Source organism: Nerophis ophidion, linkage group LG02, assembly GCF_033978795.1.
Source record: "Nerophis ophidion isolate RoL-2023_Sa linkage group LG02, RoL_Noph_v1.0, whole genome shotgun sequence".
NCBI classification, from domain to species: Eukaryota; Metazoa; Chordata; class Actinopteri; order Syngnathiformes; family Syngnathidae; genus Nerophis; species Nerophis ophidion.
This window is the reverse complement of record NC_084612.1, coordinates 37,525,226-37,544,062: the sequence shown is the minus strand read 5'-3', so window position 1 is coordinate 37,544,062 and position 18,837 is coordinate 37,525,226. Positions and strand designations below refer to the sequence as shown.

General features: G+C 38.5%; 1 protein-coding gene across 6 annotated transcripts in view; it reads right to left on the bottom strand.

The window, feature by feature from the left end:
• dennd5a (DENN/MADD domain containing 5A) overlaps positions 1–18,837 on the bottom strand; it is a 92,383-nt gene that overhangs the window by 40,545 nt on the left and 33,001 nt on the right. For 2 of the 6 annotated variants that reach the window (XM_061883059.1, XM_061883075.1), the window contains exons 2-3: positions 4,573–4,644; positions 3,660–3,769 (exon numbers count right to left, since the gene is read on the bottom strand). The exons of 2 other annotated variants lie outside the window; for them this stretch is intronic. In XM_061883059.1, the coding sequence (XP_061739043.1) occupies positions 3,660–3,769; positions 4,573–4,644 (182 nt within the window). The remainder of the gene's footprint in view (positions 1–3,659; positions 3,770–4,572; positions 4,645–18,837) is intronic. 2 more of the 6 variants (XM_061883067.1, XM_061883084.1) reach the window with 1 other exon arrangement.

Here is an 18,837-nt window from a genome sequence, read left to right as displayed (position 1 = left end):
GTTGGTAATGTTTTAATGTGTTTAAATGACACATATTGTTATTATGACCATTCGAGACATACAAAAAGATTGCTATTTTAGTCAACTACTTTGACTATTTACTATTAACAGAAACTATGCAGTGAATTATTTTTAATTATTGATTTACATGTCAATGATGGCTAAATTGTTGTATGTGGACATTTTTTTCTTACATCAGTAAATTTAGTATGAACAGCAATGTTGTGGATAATCTGAATGATTGAGATCGACGCTGTCTTAAAGGCCTATTGAAATGAGATTTTCTTATTTAAAACGGGGATAGCAGGTCCATTCTATGTATCATACTTGATCATTTCACGATATTGCCATATTTTTGCTGAAAGGATTTAGTAGAGAACATCGACGATAAAGTTTTGGTCGCTAATAAAAAAGCCTTGCCTTTACCGGAAGTAGCAGATGATGACGTCACCGGTCTGAGGGCTCCTCACGTCCTCACATTGTTTATAATGTGAGCCAACAGCAGCAAGAGCTATTCGGACCGAGAATGCGACAATTTCCTCATTAATTTGAGCGAGGATGAAAGATTCGCGGATGAGGAAATTTAGAGTGAAGACCTGGAAAAATAAAAAATAAAAAAATAAAACGTTTACAAAAAAAAAAAATGTTATAAAAGGAGAGGGCAAGTGAGAGCGATTCGGATGTTTTCAGACACATTAACTAGGATAATTCTGGGAAATCCCTTATCTGCCTATTGTGTTGCTAGTGTTTTAGTGAGTTAAAGAGTACCTTAAAGTCGGAGGGGTGTGGCCACGGGTGTTTTGACGCCAGAGTCTCTGAGAGAAGTCACGGCAGCAGTAAGACGCTGGCTCCGCTGATCTCCGGTAAGAGGCAACTTATTTCCACAATTTTCTCACCGAAAACTGCCGGTTGACATGTAGTCGTGATCCATGTTCGCTTGACCGCCTCTGATCCATAGTAAAGCTTCACCTCCGGGAATTTTAAACAAGGAAACACCGTGTGTTTGTGTGGCTAAAGGCTAAAAAGCTTCCCACCTACATATTTGTACTTTGACTTCTCCATTATTAATTGAACAGATTGCAAAAGATTCAGCAACACAGATGTCCAAAATACTGTGTAATTGCGCGATGAAAAGAGACGACTTTTAGCCGTAAGTGGTGCTGGGCTAATATGTCCCCTCCAACCAATAACGTCACAAACATGCGTCATCATCGCGTCATCATTCCGCGATGTTTTTAACCGGCCGTACTGGCATGTGTTGCAATGTTGATATTTCATCATTGATTTATAAACTATCAGACTGCGTGGTCGGTAGTAGTGGGTTTCAGTAGGCCTACAGCTATCTATTGTTGTCTACTAACTAACGAAACATACACAATTTTTGTTCTCTCTATTAATTCCATAATGAATAAAAACAATTTTAGTGTCAAAATATGGCTATTAAGATGTTTTCCTCCACCATTCTCTCCTCCGGCCAAGGGTGTGCTGGCATCATGACACATATTTTGTATGTTCTTTGTAAACATCCATCCATCCATCCATTTTCTACCGCTTATTCCCTTTCGGGGTCGCGGGGGGCGCTGGCGCCAATCTCAGCTACAATCGGGCAAAAGGCGGGATACACCCTGTACAAGTCGCCACCTCAGACATATCAGTCAAAACTGAGCAGTTATGATTGCACTTTACAACAAATATTCCATTATTAGAATTGTTTAGTGCCATATGCTGTGGCTGCAGATTGTATAAAACCATGTTGAGTACTGATGGGACCATAAAACAAACACTGAGTGAGTGCAAATGCAGCGGATGTGCTACTTACGCTGCGAGTAGAGCAGTATCTGCATCTCGAGCAGCGCACAGCTGAAGAGTTGAAGAACATTCTCCACCCCCAGCAGGTTGATTACTTCCCTAATGGAAAGTAAGCAGGGCCAACACAGATAAACAGACAACATTCACACTCACATTCACACACTAGGGTCAATTTTTTTTTAGTGTTGCCAATCAACCTATCCCCAGTTGCATGTCTTTTGTGGTGGGAGGAAGCCAGAGTACCTGGAGGGAACCCACACAGTCACAGGGAGAACATGCAAACTCCACACAGAAAGATCCCCAGCGCAGGATTGAACCCAGGACCTTCGTATTGTAAGGTAGATGCACTAACCCCTCTTTCACCGTGATGCCCCTGTTTTATATAATATAATTGAAAATATTGTCTTATTTCCTATTCTATATCCCACAGACTTGTTCTTGTTTGCTGTGAACTATGTAGTAAAGAGCAACTTCTTGGTATTGGCGCATTGATAACGCCTAAATCACAGAGAAAACTGGTTTCTAATTGCATAATGTAGGTGTTTTATTACGATTTTTCAAAAGCCAAACACAATCAGATTGAGGGGTTTCCATGTGATTAAAGGGAAAATGCACTTTTTTGTTTTTCTTGTCCTTATGTAAGACGAGAACACATGCTTTTCTTTTTTTATGCATTCTAACTCGCAAAAAATGTTAGCAAAAGTCAGCCGACAATGGAGTCTAAGGGAGTCTATTCTGTCAATTAAGCACTTAAAAAAACATCCAAACACCACCATCAACGTTTTATATACGCACTGTAAGTATATCTATATATATATATATATATATATATATATATATATATATATATATATATATATATATGTATGCGATGAGGAGGGGACTTGTCCAGGGTGTACCCTGCCTTCCGCCAGAATGCAGCTGTGATAGGCTCCAGCACACCCTGCGACCCCGAGAAGGACAAGCGGTAGAAAATGAAGGGATGTTAATTTTAAGCATATGGCAGCGCTTTGATTTCAGAAACGCATCACAACGTTAGCTTTTTCCAACAACCATTTCCTTGAACAACATATAATCATAACACTTAATTAGAACCCACAAACTTAATTAAACATCACTCTTTATACAATGTCTGCTCTCACTTGAAACCGACCAATAGAATGTTTATGTATTCCAGTTTAGATGGACAATCATTTATAATCCTCGAAAAGGGGTGGAACCAAGTGTCTTTTTGGGTCTTTTTTGCCATATCCGGGTCTAAGTTGGCTGTCAAAGAAGACCAAGTTCTCGGTATATGGCCACATCCTTTTACTATCAAGGCGACATGCATGATTAATTATCTAGAATTAACTTCCACGAGCTACTGTACTTCTCGATCAATGCACTGCTATAGGAGATCCTTAATGTTAGCGCTTATAATATTTAATATTGCTAATACTTGGGTAATATTAGGATCACCAAATATAAATGGAGTATTGTTAGCGCTTTTTTAATATTTTTAAGTCTGTTTTATGGTCGGAATATACACAATGACGTCATGACTTCATGGCTCCTGTAGGTTCCATTGTAAGCAGACTTATTTACGAGTTAGTAAACATGAAAAAGAAAGATGTGTTATTGTCTCTCATTAGGACTGTGAAATATAGGCACAATTCAAAACTTGTGCAGTTCCCCTTTAAGAAAGAATATTTTGAGCTGAATTATTTGAGAAATCTAAAGAATTTAGTGCATTGAAACACACTTAATGCTGTAATTCTATGAACTCTACAAAAGTTTTCCAAACATTTTCAATTTCCCACATTTGACAGAGGATGAAGCAATGATTTTAGTAGCTGATTTTTTAATCTTACCATGCCAACTGCATCCTGGTCGAATGGATTCCACTCGACATTGTCGGGGTAATGTGCAAGAACTTTGGATTTAAAGGTTCTCCTTAGAGGACTCTGCTCAAAATTCTCACCTGAAAAGGCAAAGAGGAAAGAAAGAGAGGAAGTGAAAACTGAGGATAAAGAGTCAGCACAAAAAACCCCAAACGTAGGCAGAGGTGGCACAGAAAATGCTTGATAAGTAGCAGGCACAACTCCGAAATCAGCATATATTGGTCTAGAAAAGAAGACAGTATTGTGTCATGTAAAGCTGCCATCTGCATTCCCAGCTAAAAATAAGCCAGATCGAAACATTAATGACAATAGATTAAAGAATGAGATGGCATCCACAAGTTCAGATGCTTTGTGACAGCTTTAATGACAATACACAGAAACACACAAAACCATCCATCAAGAAAAAGCTCAAATTGAGCTGATTTGAACCCAGATTGAAGCAGAAGTGATGCACACACCAAGGCAGTTCATTCAGAGTGTAGGAGAAAAGTAAACATTGACCAGGCAATACCAGCGCAGGCAGCACTGGAATCACCAGTGTGGAAGTGCAATGTGTGCAATGTGTGCAATATGTTTTTGCGCGCCTGCACAGAATACAGAAGCAGTGATTGTCAAACATAAGCTCATTGTTCAGCCGCTGCTTGGGGACGTGAGGGAGGAGGAGGGCAAAGCCAGGAGGAAAACATTTAACTGAAGAGTTTGCAAAAGAGAAAGGGCAAGTCCTTACACTGTGAGAAAATAACAAGAAAGTAGGAGTATGACGCAAAATGAAAAAAGGGGCTGCTGAGGAGTTTTCCAAACGTGTGCCAGGTTAAAAGGTTAGGGGGTTAAAGCTAAGCACGGGTTAAGAGGGAAGGGGTACAGTGTGTGGGTGGAAGGTTACCTTCATTTGCCCCCGCCAATTTTCCTTTGGCCCCATCTGTGAATTTAGTAGCCTCTATATACTGGCATAAAGCTACACAGCAATAAAACAAACAAAAAAACATCATTATAAGCCTGGTTGCAGCAGGGGAGCACATCACTTCTCAAATCTTGACGCCACAGTAGACTTCAGGGTTACTTTTTTTCCTGTTATGGCACGAAACGCAACCTTGTGGCGTTATGATGTACGGAAATAGTCAAAAAGTGTGCATGTTAGGGTTTCCTTTTCTTCTACACACCACGCACAACACTTGCATATTAAATTACATTTTCACGACAACACTTTGCTGATGAGACAGAAATTAATAACCAAAAAAATGGATGATCATGGATGACAACGTATCTTAACTGGACTAACCTTTTAACCTTTCATCAGCGTTTTAACAAGGGAAAACCCATGTTGGTATCTCAAATATTACAACCCCCAAAACCAGTAAAGTTGGCATGTTGTGTAAATCATAATTAAAAACAGAATAAAATAGTTTGCAAATTCCTCTCAACTTATATTCAACTGAATACACTGCAAAGACAAGATATTTAATGTTCCAACTGAAAAACCTAGTTGTTTTTTTTGCAAATAATCATTAACTTAGAATTTAATGGCAGCAACACATTGCAATAAAGTCGGCACAGGTGCATTTTTACCACTGTGTTACATGGCCTTTCCTTTTAACAACACTCAGTAAACATTTGAGAACTGAGGAGACCAGTTTTTTAAGCTTTTCAGGTTCAATTATTTACCATTTTTGCTTGATGTACAGCTTAAGTTGTTCAACAGTCCGGGGTCTGCGTTGTCGTATTTTACGCTTCATAATGCCCCTCACATTTTCAATGGGAGACAGGTGTGGACTACAGACAGGCCAGTCTAGTACCCGCACTCTTTTATTACAAAGCCACGTTTGGTGTAACTTCTTGCAGAATGTGGCCTGCCATTGTTTTGCTGAAATAAACAGGGGCGTCCATGAAAAAGACGTTTCTTGGATGGCAACATATGTTGCTCCAAAACCTGTACGTACCTTTCAGCATTAATGCTGTCTTCACAGATATGTAAGTTACCCATGGCTTGGATACTAATACACCTCCATACCATCACAGATGCTGCCTTTTGAACTTTGCACCAATAACAGCCTGGATGGTTCTTTTCCTCTTTGGTCCTGACGACATGACGTCCACAGTTTCCAAAAAGAATTGGAAATGTGAAGTCGTCGGACCACAGTACACTTTTCCACTTTGCATCAGTCCATCTGAGATGAGCTCGGGCCCAGCGAAGCCGGCGGGGTTTCTGGATGTTGTTGATAAATGGCTTTCATTTTGCATAGTAGAGTTTTTAACTTGCATTTATAGATGTAGCGACAAACTGTAGTTACAAACATTGGTCTTCGGAAGTGTTCCCGAGCTAATGTGGTGATATTCTTTACATACTGATGTCACATTTTGATGCAGTACTGCCTTAGGGATCGAAGGTAAAAGGCATTCAATGATGTTTTTTGGCCTTACGTGCAGTGATTTCTTACAGATTCTCTGAACCTTTTGCTGATATTACAGACCGTAGATGGTAAAACCCCTAAATTCCTTGCAATAGCTCATTAAGAAATGTTGTTCTTAAACTGTTCGACAATTTGCTCACGCATTTGTTCACAAAGTGGTGACCCTCGTCCCATCCTTGTTTGTGAATGACTGAGCATTTCATAGAAGCTGCTTTTATACTGAACTATGGCACCCACCTGTTCTCAATAAGCCTATTCAACTGTGGGATGTTCCAAATAAGTGTTTGATGAGCATTCCTCAATTTTCTCAGTCTTTTTTGTCACTTGTGCCAGCATTTTTGAAACATGTTCTAAGCATCAAATTCCAAATGAGCTATCATTTGCAAAAAATAAGGTATTCCAGTTTGAACGTTAAGTATCTTGTCTTTTCAGTGTATTCAATTGAATATAGGTTGAAAATGATTTGCAAATCATTGTATTCTGTTTTCATTTACACAACATGACAACTTCACTAGTTTTGAGTTTTGTATATAAATGCGAAAAATAAATAATCCCTAAGTCTGCATGTAAAAATGTCAGTGCACACAGTTGACAAAATGAACTATATCTTAACTAAATTAAATATTTGATATGGATCAAAAATGCTTTAATTTTTATATTAAGGAGGCACTATTTATGTTAGAGATATGAGCTTATACCTTGCAAAAGTTATATCAAAATCGGAGATATATTACTTAAAGTAAGAACAAATACCTGCGGAATTGCCTGCAAGAGAGCCTCAGGACTCCAGAGACTGTTGAAGGCACATATTTTTAATCAGGCTTTTTACTGATCATTGTAAACTCCTTTGGTTCTTAATAATTTTCTATTTTATTTATTGCTATTATTAATACTATTATTCTCACAATTTTATGTTTTTTATTTATTTTATTTTTACATATATTTTAAAATAGGTTAAATATATATATTCTTTTAGATTACATTAATTGGACAATTCAAAGGTGCAATGCCTTGTTTTGTTGTTGTCATTGTCGTGATATGCATGTGCAGGTGTGTTTTTCTTTTTTTTTTAGTGGTCTAAAGCATGTCGTGTTGCAACTTGCCTGAGCATGAAAAGTGCTATGTAGCTAAAGTTTGATTGACTGCAAACAGAACAAAAACACTTTTTATATTCTGATTATTTTGCTCATTTCAGTCATAAAGCTCAGAGTTCAATGTATCGGTACATGTAAAATTGTCCAAATAACTACTTTTGCCCTGAAAATGGGTAACTGCACTTTTTGGAATCCTGCCTATCATTCACAATCCCTGTGTAAGACAAGATCATTTGTTTACATTTTTTCATGCCTTTCTAACTCGTAAGAAAACGTAAAAAAAAAATTGCTAACAATGATGATTTCAAGAAATTCAGAGCTGTGGGTCATGCATCTTTGCCTTCCCCAACTTGCAAACAAAACAACAAACATGAAGGGTTAACGTAACCTCGGTGGAGATCATGAAATAATTCTGTCAATCATTTATTGCCTACAACTCTAAATCAATGGACAAAATTGTTCCATAAAGTGTATTAAGTACATAAGATATGCAATTTACCAACAGCAGGTATATTTATTTATTTTCCGGATTATTGAATTAGTCTGTATAAACACACAAGGTAAGGTGATAAAGGTGACCTAATAAATGGAACATAAGACAACATGTCAAGCCCCTGTAATAGCAAGCAAAATCATGTCAAGGTGTACAATGAAATGTCCCTAATATGTGCATCAGTGGAGTGTCACGGCTTTGACATGTGCAGAAGGCTGCTGTTGCGTAACCGACCCTGCAGCGCTGGGGCTTACTGAGGTTATCTAAACAACAAAAAAGCCTTTCTGGACTTGAAAAGCATTCCGCTGTCCATGCAAAACATTTGTTCTAAAGTTCAAAATGCAAAAACCAAAAGACCTGTGACAGAGGTAGTGTTTTTCTCAAAGTTCAGTTTCAGAAAATCTGAGAAAAAGAAAAAAAAAAGAAGCAAAATCTATACATGCTGTTATTTGAATGGTGTTTTCATGACTGGTGCGTTGAGGTAAAGCAATTCATGTTGTTTTCCAATCTGTTGCTTAATCTAAAATGTCCACAATAACAAAAGTAATAGAGGCAATGAAGTTGCTCACAGGCTGAGGCACTTTACTTTTGCAACTTGAAATTATTACATAAAATCTGTGCTGTAGTATCTTCACGAGCGAACACAATGATGGTGATACAGCAAGAGAAATGACAAAACTGTTTCCAATTCTTAATTTTGAAGGTGAATCAGGGTAATATTTGACAGTGAGATAGTACATTACCCCGTCTGAAAACAAATCCGTCCGAGGTCATATAATTTACAATTAACTAAAAACACAAGAATCATAAGTTAAATTATTGACATATGCTTTGCTTTTTTTTTTTGTAATACTCATTTCCAAAAGAACATTGTCATGCATGCTGTCACACATATTCCAATACCTCAGACCTACTGTGAATTTCAGTTAATAAAGGTTATTTCACTTGTACTGTGACAGTTTGACCCTGGAATGGTGTATTTCTATATTAATTATTTTTACTTTGAACATATACTTTAAAATCAGACTGGGAGTGTAGTCGTTCCTTATCACATTATGTTTCAAAGTTTGCGACTTCAATCTGTCGCAGAGGCATATTTTACATAATTTCCGCCTTAATTAAACATTTTCAAGCATATGGATAGCTGAATGAACTAAAAATATCAATCCTTCAGTAGTATGTGCCACTTGTTGAGCCCATGGCTCTTAAAATCAGTACGCTATGGCCCTGATCTACTAAAGCAGGGGTGCCCACATTTTTTCTGCAGGCGAGCTACTTTTCAATTGACCAAATCGAGGAGATCTACCTCATTCATATTTATAATTTATATTTATTTATTTATGAAAGAGACATTTTTGTTAACAAGTTAATGGTGTTTAATGATAATACAAGCATGTTTAACACATATAGATTAGTTTCTTTCATGAAGACAAGAATATAAGTTGGTATATTACCTGAATCTGATGACTTGCATTTATTCGAATCAGACAGTGGTGCTGATAACGTCCGCATTTTCAAATGGAGGAGAAAAAAGTCCTCCTTTCTGTCCAATACCACATGAAAGTGGTTGGATTTGGCATCTCATTTGTCCAAATTGCATACTCGTTTTTAAACACTTTGTTATGAGAGTAGCATATGTATGTGGCCCTTTAATGTCTGGCAGCAGGTGAGTGACGTCAGTGAGAATGTGGGCAAGAGAGGAGAGGGAGCGGTCGCTGAGGGCGGGGGAGAAATACATTGGAATCAAACTCCGTAGCTTGCTAGCTTGTGCACGTTAGCTTTCTGAGACTCTTATTTTGTTAGCACAGGCAGGATGAAGCAGGTCTTTTATGGTGAAGACAGAAACTGTGCAGTCGGTCTTTAGAGTTTTAATAACAGGTACGGCCCAAGAGTCTGTTGAAATAAAAAGTGTTTCTCTCCGTCCTGTCAGTGATTTTTTTCTTAATAATGAGCTCGCAGCAACCAGCGTCATCTCACAAGATCCTCGGGTGCCGAGAATGTCAAACAACTGACGAAAGTGAAGTCTATGTGAATATTGATGATTGCTCATTTTTATGTCAATTTTTTTAATGCCTGGCTTGCGATCGACTGACACACCCTCCGCGATCGACCGGTAACTTGCGATCGACGTAATGCCCACCCCTGTACTAAAGGTTTACATGTATTAAAATATATGCTTGATAGCAGACACAAAGCTGATTTATTAGGCTTGTGTGCAGAGGATTGCGTCTCTTAAGTGAGTAAAATAAGTGACGCAATCCATTCAGCGTTTCAGTCTTCATGAATATGCAGAATACAGGCTGAGCATCAGAACGGCCACAACACAGGGAGGAGAACATGCAAATATAGTTTTTTTAGCACTCGCAGCATGATTCGTTAAGATTAAAACGGTTCTGCAGCCGCTGTTTTGCATTCTTATTATTGATAGAAAGGATGCACATGCTGGCAGAAATGGGAGTGAGAAAGGAGGCAATCGGCTGCAGCTCCATCCTACGTATGTTTATCAACATCAGAATCAGATTTATTGGTATATGGACTGTCAAAAATAAAATATTGTCTATTCACAAATATAAGTTTATAGCTGCTGGACCAACTTAATGGGCTGATTAAAACAAATTCAAAGGATGTGTTTGGGTGTCAGCCGTCTTTTGTTTTTTTAAATTGATCTTTTTTTTTTAATTAATAGGAAAAAATATAATTTTTCTTGCCCCTGGAACCTGCCAGCGCTCGCTAACAGTTCGTGCCAGTATCTTCCAGGAGCACACCTTCAGCGAGCTAAAAAAGTGGGTTCCATCGTAGATGCAGGACTTCTACTAAAATGTCCATAAAAAGTGGTACACAATAGTCTACTGTCTGTTTTAAAATGTCACAGGTAGAAGCATGATAACATGAATGTGCAGTAAATGAGTGTCACCATGGTGGCCGCGCAGTACACACAAAAAACACAATTTAAATAAAGCGGTCTGCACTAGTTATCAACTGTACACGCAGGCTTAGTAGATCACACGCAACACGCTTAAAGGTTCCATATGTAATAATTTCATGTCAAGTCATCATTAAATGGCCCTTATATGTGAAAAGGCATTAATAAATCATGTTCTTTTCAAATATTAAAACTGACAACAGTAGTTCAGCCATTCAAAATTAAATTAACAGCCCCGAAATCTTGTTATTGTTTTCATTTCAATGTCCCGCCGTTTGACCAATTACAAAGTCTGTGAGTGTGTCACATTTAGGTTGCCAGTTACACACCACCACCTTCGTCGAGCTACTGCCACTGGTAAAGTTACTAAACATGTCTGACCTTAGCAAATCTAAACGCAAGGGCAAGACGGCGTCGATTATGCACGATACGTAACGCAAGAATATAAACCAAGCTTTTCTAATAGTGCACGCAATGTTTTTGTGTGCACACACTGTATAAAGCATGGCATTTGAATCTTAGATCAAGCCATATGTCTCATTCTCTATTATGTCTACTAAATTCGATTAAACTAGTGTAAAGGTAATTTGTGGGTGTTATTTCATGTCTAAAGGGCTGTCATAATTTAAAGAAAAAGTATTCAGAAGGTCATAAACCGATTTTTATGCCGTGGCTATGAAAATATGAACATTTTTGATTCATAACTATTTCCCACTTTGTGGAAATAAATTTACCACTGTCAGGTCTGGACTAAATTAACAGCGATAAATTGGGGACAGCTGTCGTAGATTCAGTTGATTTATTTCATTGAAACACTTTTACTTTCAACAGTCTGAAATTTAAATTAGGGTTGCTGATAAGCCACTCACATTACAATCAGTGGTCACACAAAATCATAAGAGATGGCCGATCTCTGCAGTCAACCCTTTTGATTTAATTTACTCTCTATTGTAATTCTAAAATGGATGGAAAAGCTTGCGATTGACTACAGATGTGTAAGTGGGTCTAAGTCCGTTCACAACCAGCCTAATTAATTAACATCTCAGTCTAAAATGTTCTCAGAGACAGTGAATAATCCAACCAACCAACAGGTTTATTAAACCCTTAAACCTGTAAATCTTTATGATGAAGAGAATTTTCTTCCACACCCCAAATGCCAACCTGGACCAAAGACAGTCAGAACATAAATCTTAAAATTACATAACAGCTGTACGTCGGACAGAAATGCTGCTATCATAAGAAGCAACTGGAAAACGGCGGGTTTTTTTGGCTTATGCAAGTTAATGACACATAAATAAATGTGCATAAATTATCAACGTGGTATTAACAGCTACACTGTGGAAACAAACTGAGGGAGCTAAATGTGAAGGGTTGATTGTGAAAAGAAGATGGTAATCAGTTTTGATTGGAAATAGAAGTGTAGTTGTAGCATGACTCTCAATATGACAATGATAAAAAAAACAGACTAATCACTGATGTTCATCAATTTATTGCATATAAAAAAATCTGGTTACACCCAACAAAAATGTGTCATTTTTTAATCTAAAAAAATATAAAACATATATCTAATTTTGTATAACAAATATTTACCCTGGTCTTAATACACTGAAAAAAATAACTCATAAGATTTACTTGAAAAAATTAGTGTAAGTATTTGCACGCAAATGATTTAAGTAAAATTTAATGCTGCAATATCAAGTAACACTCACTTGCCAGTATCAAGTAAATTCTACTTAACATATAACATAACCGTTGTGAATGATATCAAGTAACAGTTACTTAATTACATCCAAGTTTTAAGTTATAATTATTTAAACAAATTAGATAAAGTCTTACTTGTTTTTCATCAGCAGGAACATCATTTTACTCAAAACTTAAAGTAAATTTTATATGCCATATTTCTTTGAAAAGCCGCCGGGGCGCTAATCATTTTAAAACCTCTTCTCACCCATGCGCTTATTAATGACATGTAGTATAAAACTGAGTCTGATGAGAAAAAATGTAATACAAAATTATTCAGCGGCCGGGTAGTTGGGGACCACTGCTCTACAGCAAGACACCGCGCCCGCTTTTACACCATGTTGTGTGCGTGCAGGAAGGACGCATGTGTTTCACTCCTTATCACACAAGATTGCACTGCATACTTAGTCAACAGCCATACCTTTTACACTGACGGTTGTGGTATAAACAACTTTAACATTCTTACTAATATGCGCCACACTCTGTGAACCCACACCAAACACATTTCTGGAGAACATCGACTCTGTAACACATTATAAACGCAAGATAAGAATTACCCATAATGCCACCTTGCAGTGCTCTGTGAAGTGATTCTAAAGGCCGGAGCAGAGCCAGTCGGCCAGAGTGTGTTGTGCTGTGCGCATGCGTCGTCGTGCATGCGTTTCAAAACACTAGATTTTCAGAGTAAAGTTTATGTAATATTTTTAAGTTTATGTACGTACAACTATTAAACATTTAAATAGTATGAGGAAAAATAAGTAACACATACTCTTCCCCCATAATTCATGTATTACGTTAATAAAATGTTTAATTTTACTTAAGAAACTCTAGTTCTTACTGAATGTTAAAAATACTAGGTATAAATTATGACAGTTACTCTAATAGAGTTTACAGCACCAAAAAGTCACTTTTTTCAGTTTACCCTTCTACGAACTAGCGTATTCTGCAGAGAAGATTTGTTTTTGGTATTTTTCTTCAGTCAGAGTTCAGGAAAAATTTTCCAGTTATTCAAAAAACAAATTGCATATCAGGTTTCCTCCTGAGACACTAGTTCTCTGGAGGATATTTAGACTCTACTTTTGCTAAAAACTTGGTCAAATGTAGCAGTAAAAGACTGACACACAGTTGCAATGTTTCTGCCCAGCATGTTAGTCATTAGTTGCATCATGTTGAAACAAGATACACAACAGATGACCTGAGCACGTGTTTTTAATTATTCATAGAAGGCTATACAGGTGTCAGCTGTAACTCTCAGCTTCAGTTTACTTTCATACTGTATGCTTCACTTCAAGTAGTTTCCACTCTCAAAGAACAACCACAAGGTTGGTTTTGAGTCATTTGGCAGGTGCCCATCTGTGGTTCTCTGAACAAATTATTCAATGTGATAGTTTCATAATAACACACAAAACAGTCAAATATTTACAGCTATTTTGTGGGCTTTTAGCTAGAAAAAACAGTGGAAGTTAAATGTTATTAAATTATTTAGTTTGCTGTTGTGAAAACAGTTGTGTAACAATTAGGACACCTTAACGCAAACATATCTAGTCATGAGCTGTGAATAAATGGGTGAAATTTGGCAAAAAAATGCACCCTTACTGATAGAAGTGGGAGGAAAACATTACCAATCTTTCAGTTTCACACTATCTTTAATCCAGGGACCACCCACTCCTCTCTTCATACACGCACCATCCTTCTGTGGCATTTCTCAACAGTTTCACTCAGAAAAGAACAACTAAATCTTTGCTTAAGAATACAGAAATTGTATCTCTCCCATCAGGTGTTTTGTCTTAATTACTAAATGTGAAAAAAGGTTAGGGATAAAAGCCATGTGCATTACAAATGTCTCGGATAACGCATAATTTGCCTTTAATAAACTGTGCTTACTGCAAACCAACATTGACGTACCAGCCACGTGAATGTAAACAGCTATTTCAAAGGGATCGTTTAATACAAAACCCACGTTTTTGCCTGTTAAGACCCTTTTATGTATTTCAAAATCCCACAGGTGCCGAAAATTTTCATTTACACCATAAAGACGTTAAGAAGATATTTATGAAATAATGTTACCTTATTCCAAATGAGCGGTTTGACCTTAGCCCCGACTTGTGACATATTGCAACTTGTTACCATGTCAGCAGATACCTCCATACGTTGTAAATGTTTATCGGTGGACGTTCGAGTGGGTGCACCATTTTAATTTTTTTGGCAGTCTGTTTATAGTCTAAACAAAAAATATGTCCACAGTGAAACCCATGAGCTAAAAGGCTCCGTGATTGGTTGTATTAACCAGCACATGTCACTACACCAACCTCTTGCCTCACTTAAAAAGACAATACGAGGTGTCTACTTTACTTTTGCGTTTTGTGACGCAGGACCCAGCGAGACATGCGGCCACACATTGAAGCACAGAGTTCAGCTTAGAGGTCCACCCTAGTCCGAGGGCAATACACAGAAGTATTTGCCCAAAACTACATTTAATAGTAGGGGTGTAAAGGAGATCCACATAACTTTGTTTTTCCAACCATGGGAAGGAAGAAAGTGTGCGTGAAGGACAGTGCTGTGAAGAACAAATTGATAATACTAATAATCAAACATGACTGGACGTGTCACGAACTTGGCAAAGCAATTCGAGCGTATCACTGCTAGTCTGCACCATACTGAAGAAGAATGAGTCGAACGCCAGCTATGAATGTTAGAATATCTAAACAGAGGACATTTATCCATAAAAATATAGAGAATCTGCTGATGGTGTGTTAGACGAAGAAGCAGCTGGAAGGGGATACCGTCAAAGTCCACTCTTCAAGGTAAATGCTGTACATTATTACATTACTTCAATCAATCAATCAATGTTTACTTATATAGCCCTTAATCACTAGTGTCTCAAAGGGCTGCACAAACCACTACGACATCCTCGGTAGGCCCACATAAGGGCAAGGAAAACTCACACCCAGTGGGACATCGGTGACAATAATGACCCAGTGGGACGTCGGTGACAATGATGACTATGAGAACATGATACTGTGATACTGATGATACTGATGACTATGAGAACATATGAGAACATGATACTGTGAAAGATCAATCCATAATGGATCCAACACAGTCGCAAGAGTCCAGTCCAAAGCGGATCCAACACAGCAGCGAGAGTCCCGTTCACAGCGGAGCCAGCGGGAAACGATCCCAAGCGGAGGCTGATCAGCAGCGCAGAGATGTCCCCAGCCGATACACAGGCGAGCAGTACATGGCCACCGGATCGGACCGGACTCCCTCCACAAAGGAGAGTGGGACATAGAAGAAAAAGAAAAGAAACGGCAGATCAACTGGTCTAAAAAGGGAGTCTATTTAAAGGCTAGAGTATACAAATGAGTTTTAAGGTGAGACTTAAATGCTTCTACTGAGGTGGCATCTCGAACTGTTACCGGGAGGGCATTCCAGAGTACTGGAGCCCGAAATGAAAAAGCTCTACAGCCCGCAGACTTTTTTTGGGCTTTGGGGATCACTAATAAGCCGGAGTCCTTTGAACGCAGATTTCTTGCAGGGGCATATGGTACAATACAATCGGCAAGATAGGATGGAGCTAGACCGTGTAGTATTTTATACGTAAGTAGTAAAACCTTAAAGTCACATCTTAAGTGCACAGGAAGCCAGTGCAGGTGAGCCAGTACAGGCGTAATGTGATCAAACTTTCTTGTTCTTGTCAAAAGTCTAGCAGCCGCATTTTGTACCAACTGTAATCTTTTAATGCTAGACATGGGGAGACCCGAAAATAATACGTTACAGTAGTCGAGGCGAGACGTAACAAACGCATGGATAATGATCTCAGCGTCTTTAGTGGACAGAATGCAGCGAATTTTAGCGATATTGCGGAGATGAAAGAAGGCCGTTTTAGTAACGCTTTTAATGTGTGCCTCAAAGGAGAGAGTTGGGTCGAAGATAATACCCAGATTCTTTACCGTGTCGCCTTGTTTAATTGTTTGGTTGTCAAATGTTAGAGTTGTATTATTAAATAGAGTTCGGTGTCTAGCAGGACCGATAATCAGCATTTCCGTTTTTTTGGCGTTGAGTTGCAAAAAGTTAGCGGACATCCATTGTTTAATTTCATTAAGACACGCCTCCAGCTGACTACAATCCGGCATGTTGGTCAGCTTTAGGGGCATGTAGAGTTGGGTGTCATCAGCATAACAGTGAAAGCTAACACCGTATTTGCGTATGATGTCACCTAGCGGCAGCATGTAGATGCTGAAGAGTGCAGGGCCAAGGACCGAACCCTGGGGAACTCCAGACGTTACCTTAACGTAGTCCGAGGTCACATTGTTATGGGAGACACACTGCATCCTATCAGTAAGATAAGAGTTAAACCAAGACAAGGCTAAGTCTGACATACCAATTCGTGTTTTGATACGTTCTAATAAAATATTATGATCGACAGTATCGAAAGCAGCGCTAAGATCGAGGAGCAGCAACATAGATGACGCATCAGAATCCATCGTTAGCAATAGATCATTAGTCATTTTTGCGAGGGCTGTCTCCGTCGAGTGATTTGCCCTGAAACCGGATTGAAAGGTTTCACATAGATTGTTAGACGCTAAGTGTTCATTTAACTGCTCCGCAACAATTTTTTCGAGGATTTTTGAAATAAAGGGAAGGTGAGACATCGGTCGGTAGTTTACCATGAGGTCAGGATCGAGGTTAGGTCTTTTAAGAAGAGGATGAATAACCGCTTTTTTGAATGCTAGGGGAACAGTGCCCGAGGAAAGTGATAAGTTTATAATATTTAGCACTGATGGACCTAATAATACAAAGAGCTCCTTGATCAGTTTCCCAGGGAGAGGGTCAAGTAAACATGTTGTTTGTTTTATTCCATTTACACGTTGTAACAATTCCTCTAATGTTATTTCCTCAAAACGAGAGAAACTATTTTGGAGGGCAGTATCCGCCGTATATACAATCGTGTCAGTGTTAATAGAACCCCGTTGTAGCTGGGACGCATTGTCTTTAATCTCCTTTCTAATTACTTCAATTTTCTTACTAAAGAATTGCATAAAGTCATCAGCTGAGTGGGTGGAGCTACTGGAAGGAGTCCCTTGTTGGGTTAGGGATGCTACCGTACTAAACAAAAATTTAGGATCGTTTTTATTACGGTGGATGAGATTTGAGTAATAATTAGCTTTAGCTAAGGTAAGCATGCGTTTATAAGTTATTAAACCATCACTCCATGCTTGATGGTGCACCTCAAGTTTAGTCGTGCGCCATTTGCGTTCCAGCTTTCTGCATAATAATTTCTGAGCTCTAGTTTCTTCTGTAAACCACGGGGTGCGCTTTTTTGGAGCCTTTTTTAACTTTAGCGGTGATATGTTATCAATGGTTTCGCGCAGGGCGTCGTTAAAGTTGTTAGTGAGGTTATCAATAGAGCCCACATATTTTGGGAATGGTGCCATTACCGAGGGCAGTAGGTCAGCACGAGTTGTCGTTGTGGCCGTATTAATGTTGCGGCTGCTATAGCAGTTATTATTATTATTAGTTTGACGAACATGCGTCTGAACCTCGAATTTTATAAGGTAATGATCGGACAATACTTTAGTATACGGGAGTATCGTAACTTTGGAAGCGGTGATACCCCTGACAAGCACTAGGTCTATCCTATTACCATTGCGATGCGTGGGTTCATTTATTATTTGTGTGAGACCACAGCTATCAATTATAGTCTGGAGCGCTACGCACGGTGGGTCCGATGGGGTATTCATATGGATATTAAAGTCCCCCATTATGATTATATTATCAGCGTGTGTCACTAGATCAGCAACGAACTCTGAGAATTCATTGATAAAGTCCAAATAGGGCCCTGGGGGGCGGTAGATAACAGCCAGGTGTAGAGGCAGCGGTGTGACAGACCTCATAGTAAGCACCTCAAACGATTTATATTTATTATTTATGTTAGGACTAAGGTTAAAGTTTTTGTTGTATATTAGTGCGACCCCCCCACCCCTTTTAAGCGGACGGGCAATATGCGCATGTGTAAAGTTAGGAGGACATGCCTCATTTAGCGCAAAAAAGTCGTTTGGTTTAAGCCAGGTTTCACTGAGACCGATGACGTTAAGATTGTTGTCTCTGATGATATCATTAACTAACAACGTTATGGGAGACAATGATCTTATGTTTAAAAAACCTATATTATAGGTAGTGGGCTGTTTTAGGGAATTTTTGATCAAATTATCCGTAGTAGCAATATTAATAATGTTGTGTTTATTATGCCCAGTGCATTCAGTATAATTACGACCATATCCAGGAATTGATGAGACATCGGTCGGTAGTTTACCATGAGGTCAGGATTGAGGTTACTTAAAAAAGAACCACAGTAGTTATTAAAATACATTCTATTACTGGGTTGCATATGACGCAACGCCCTTTTTTATTCTTTGCGGCTTAATCCACACGATGATCAACCAGTTTAATCGTAGCAATAAAAAAAGTGAGAGTGAGTATAAAGTTT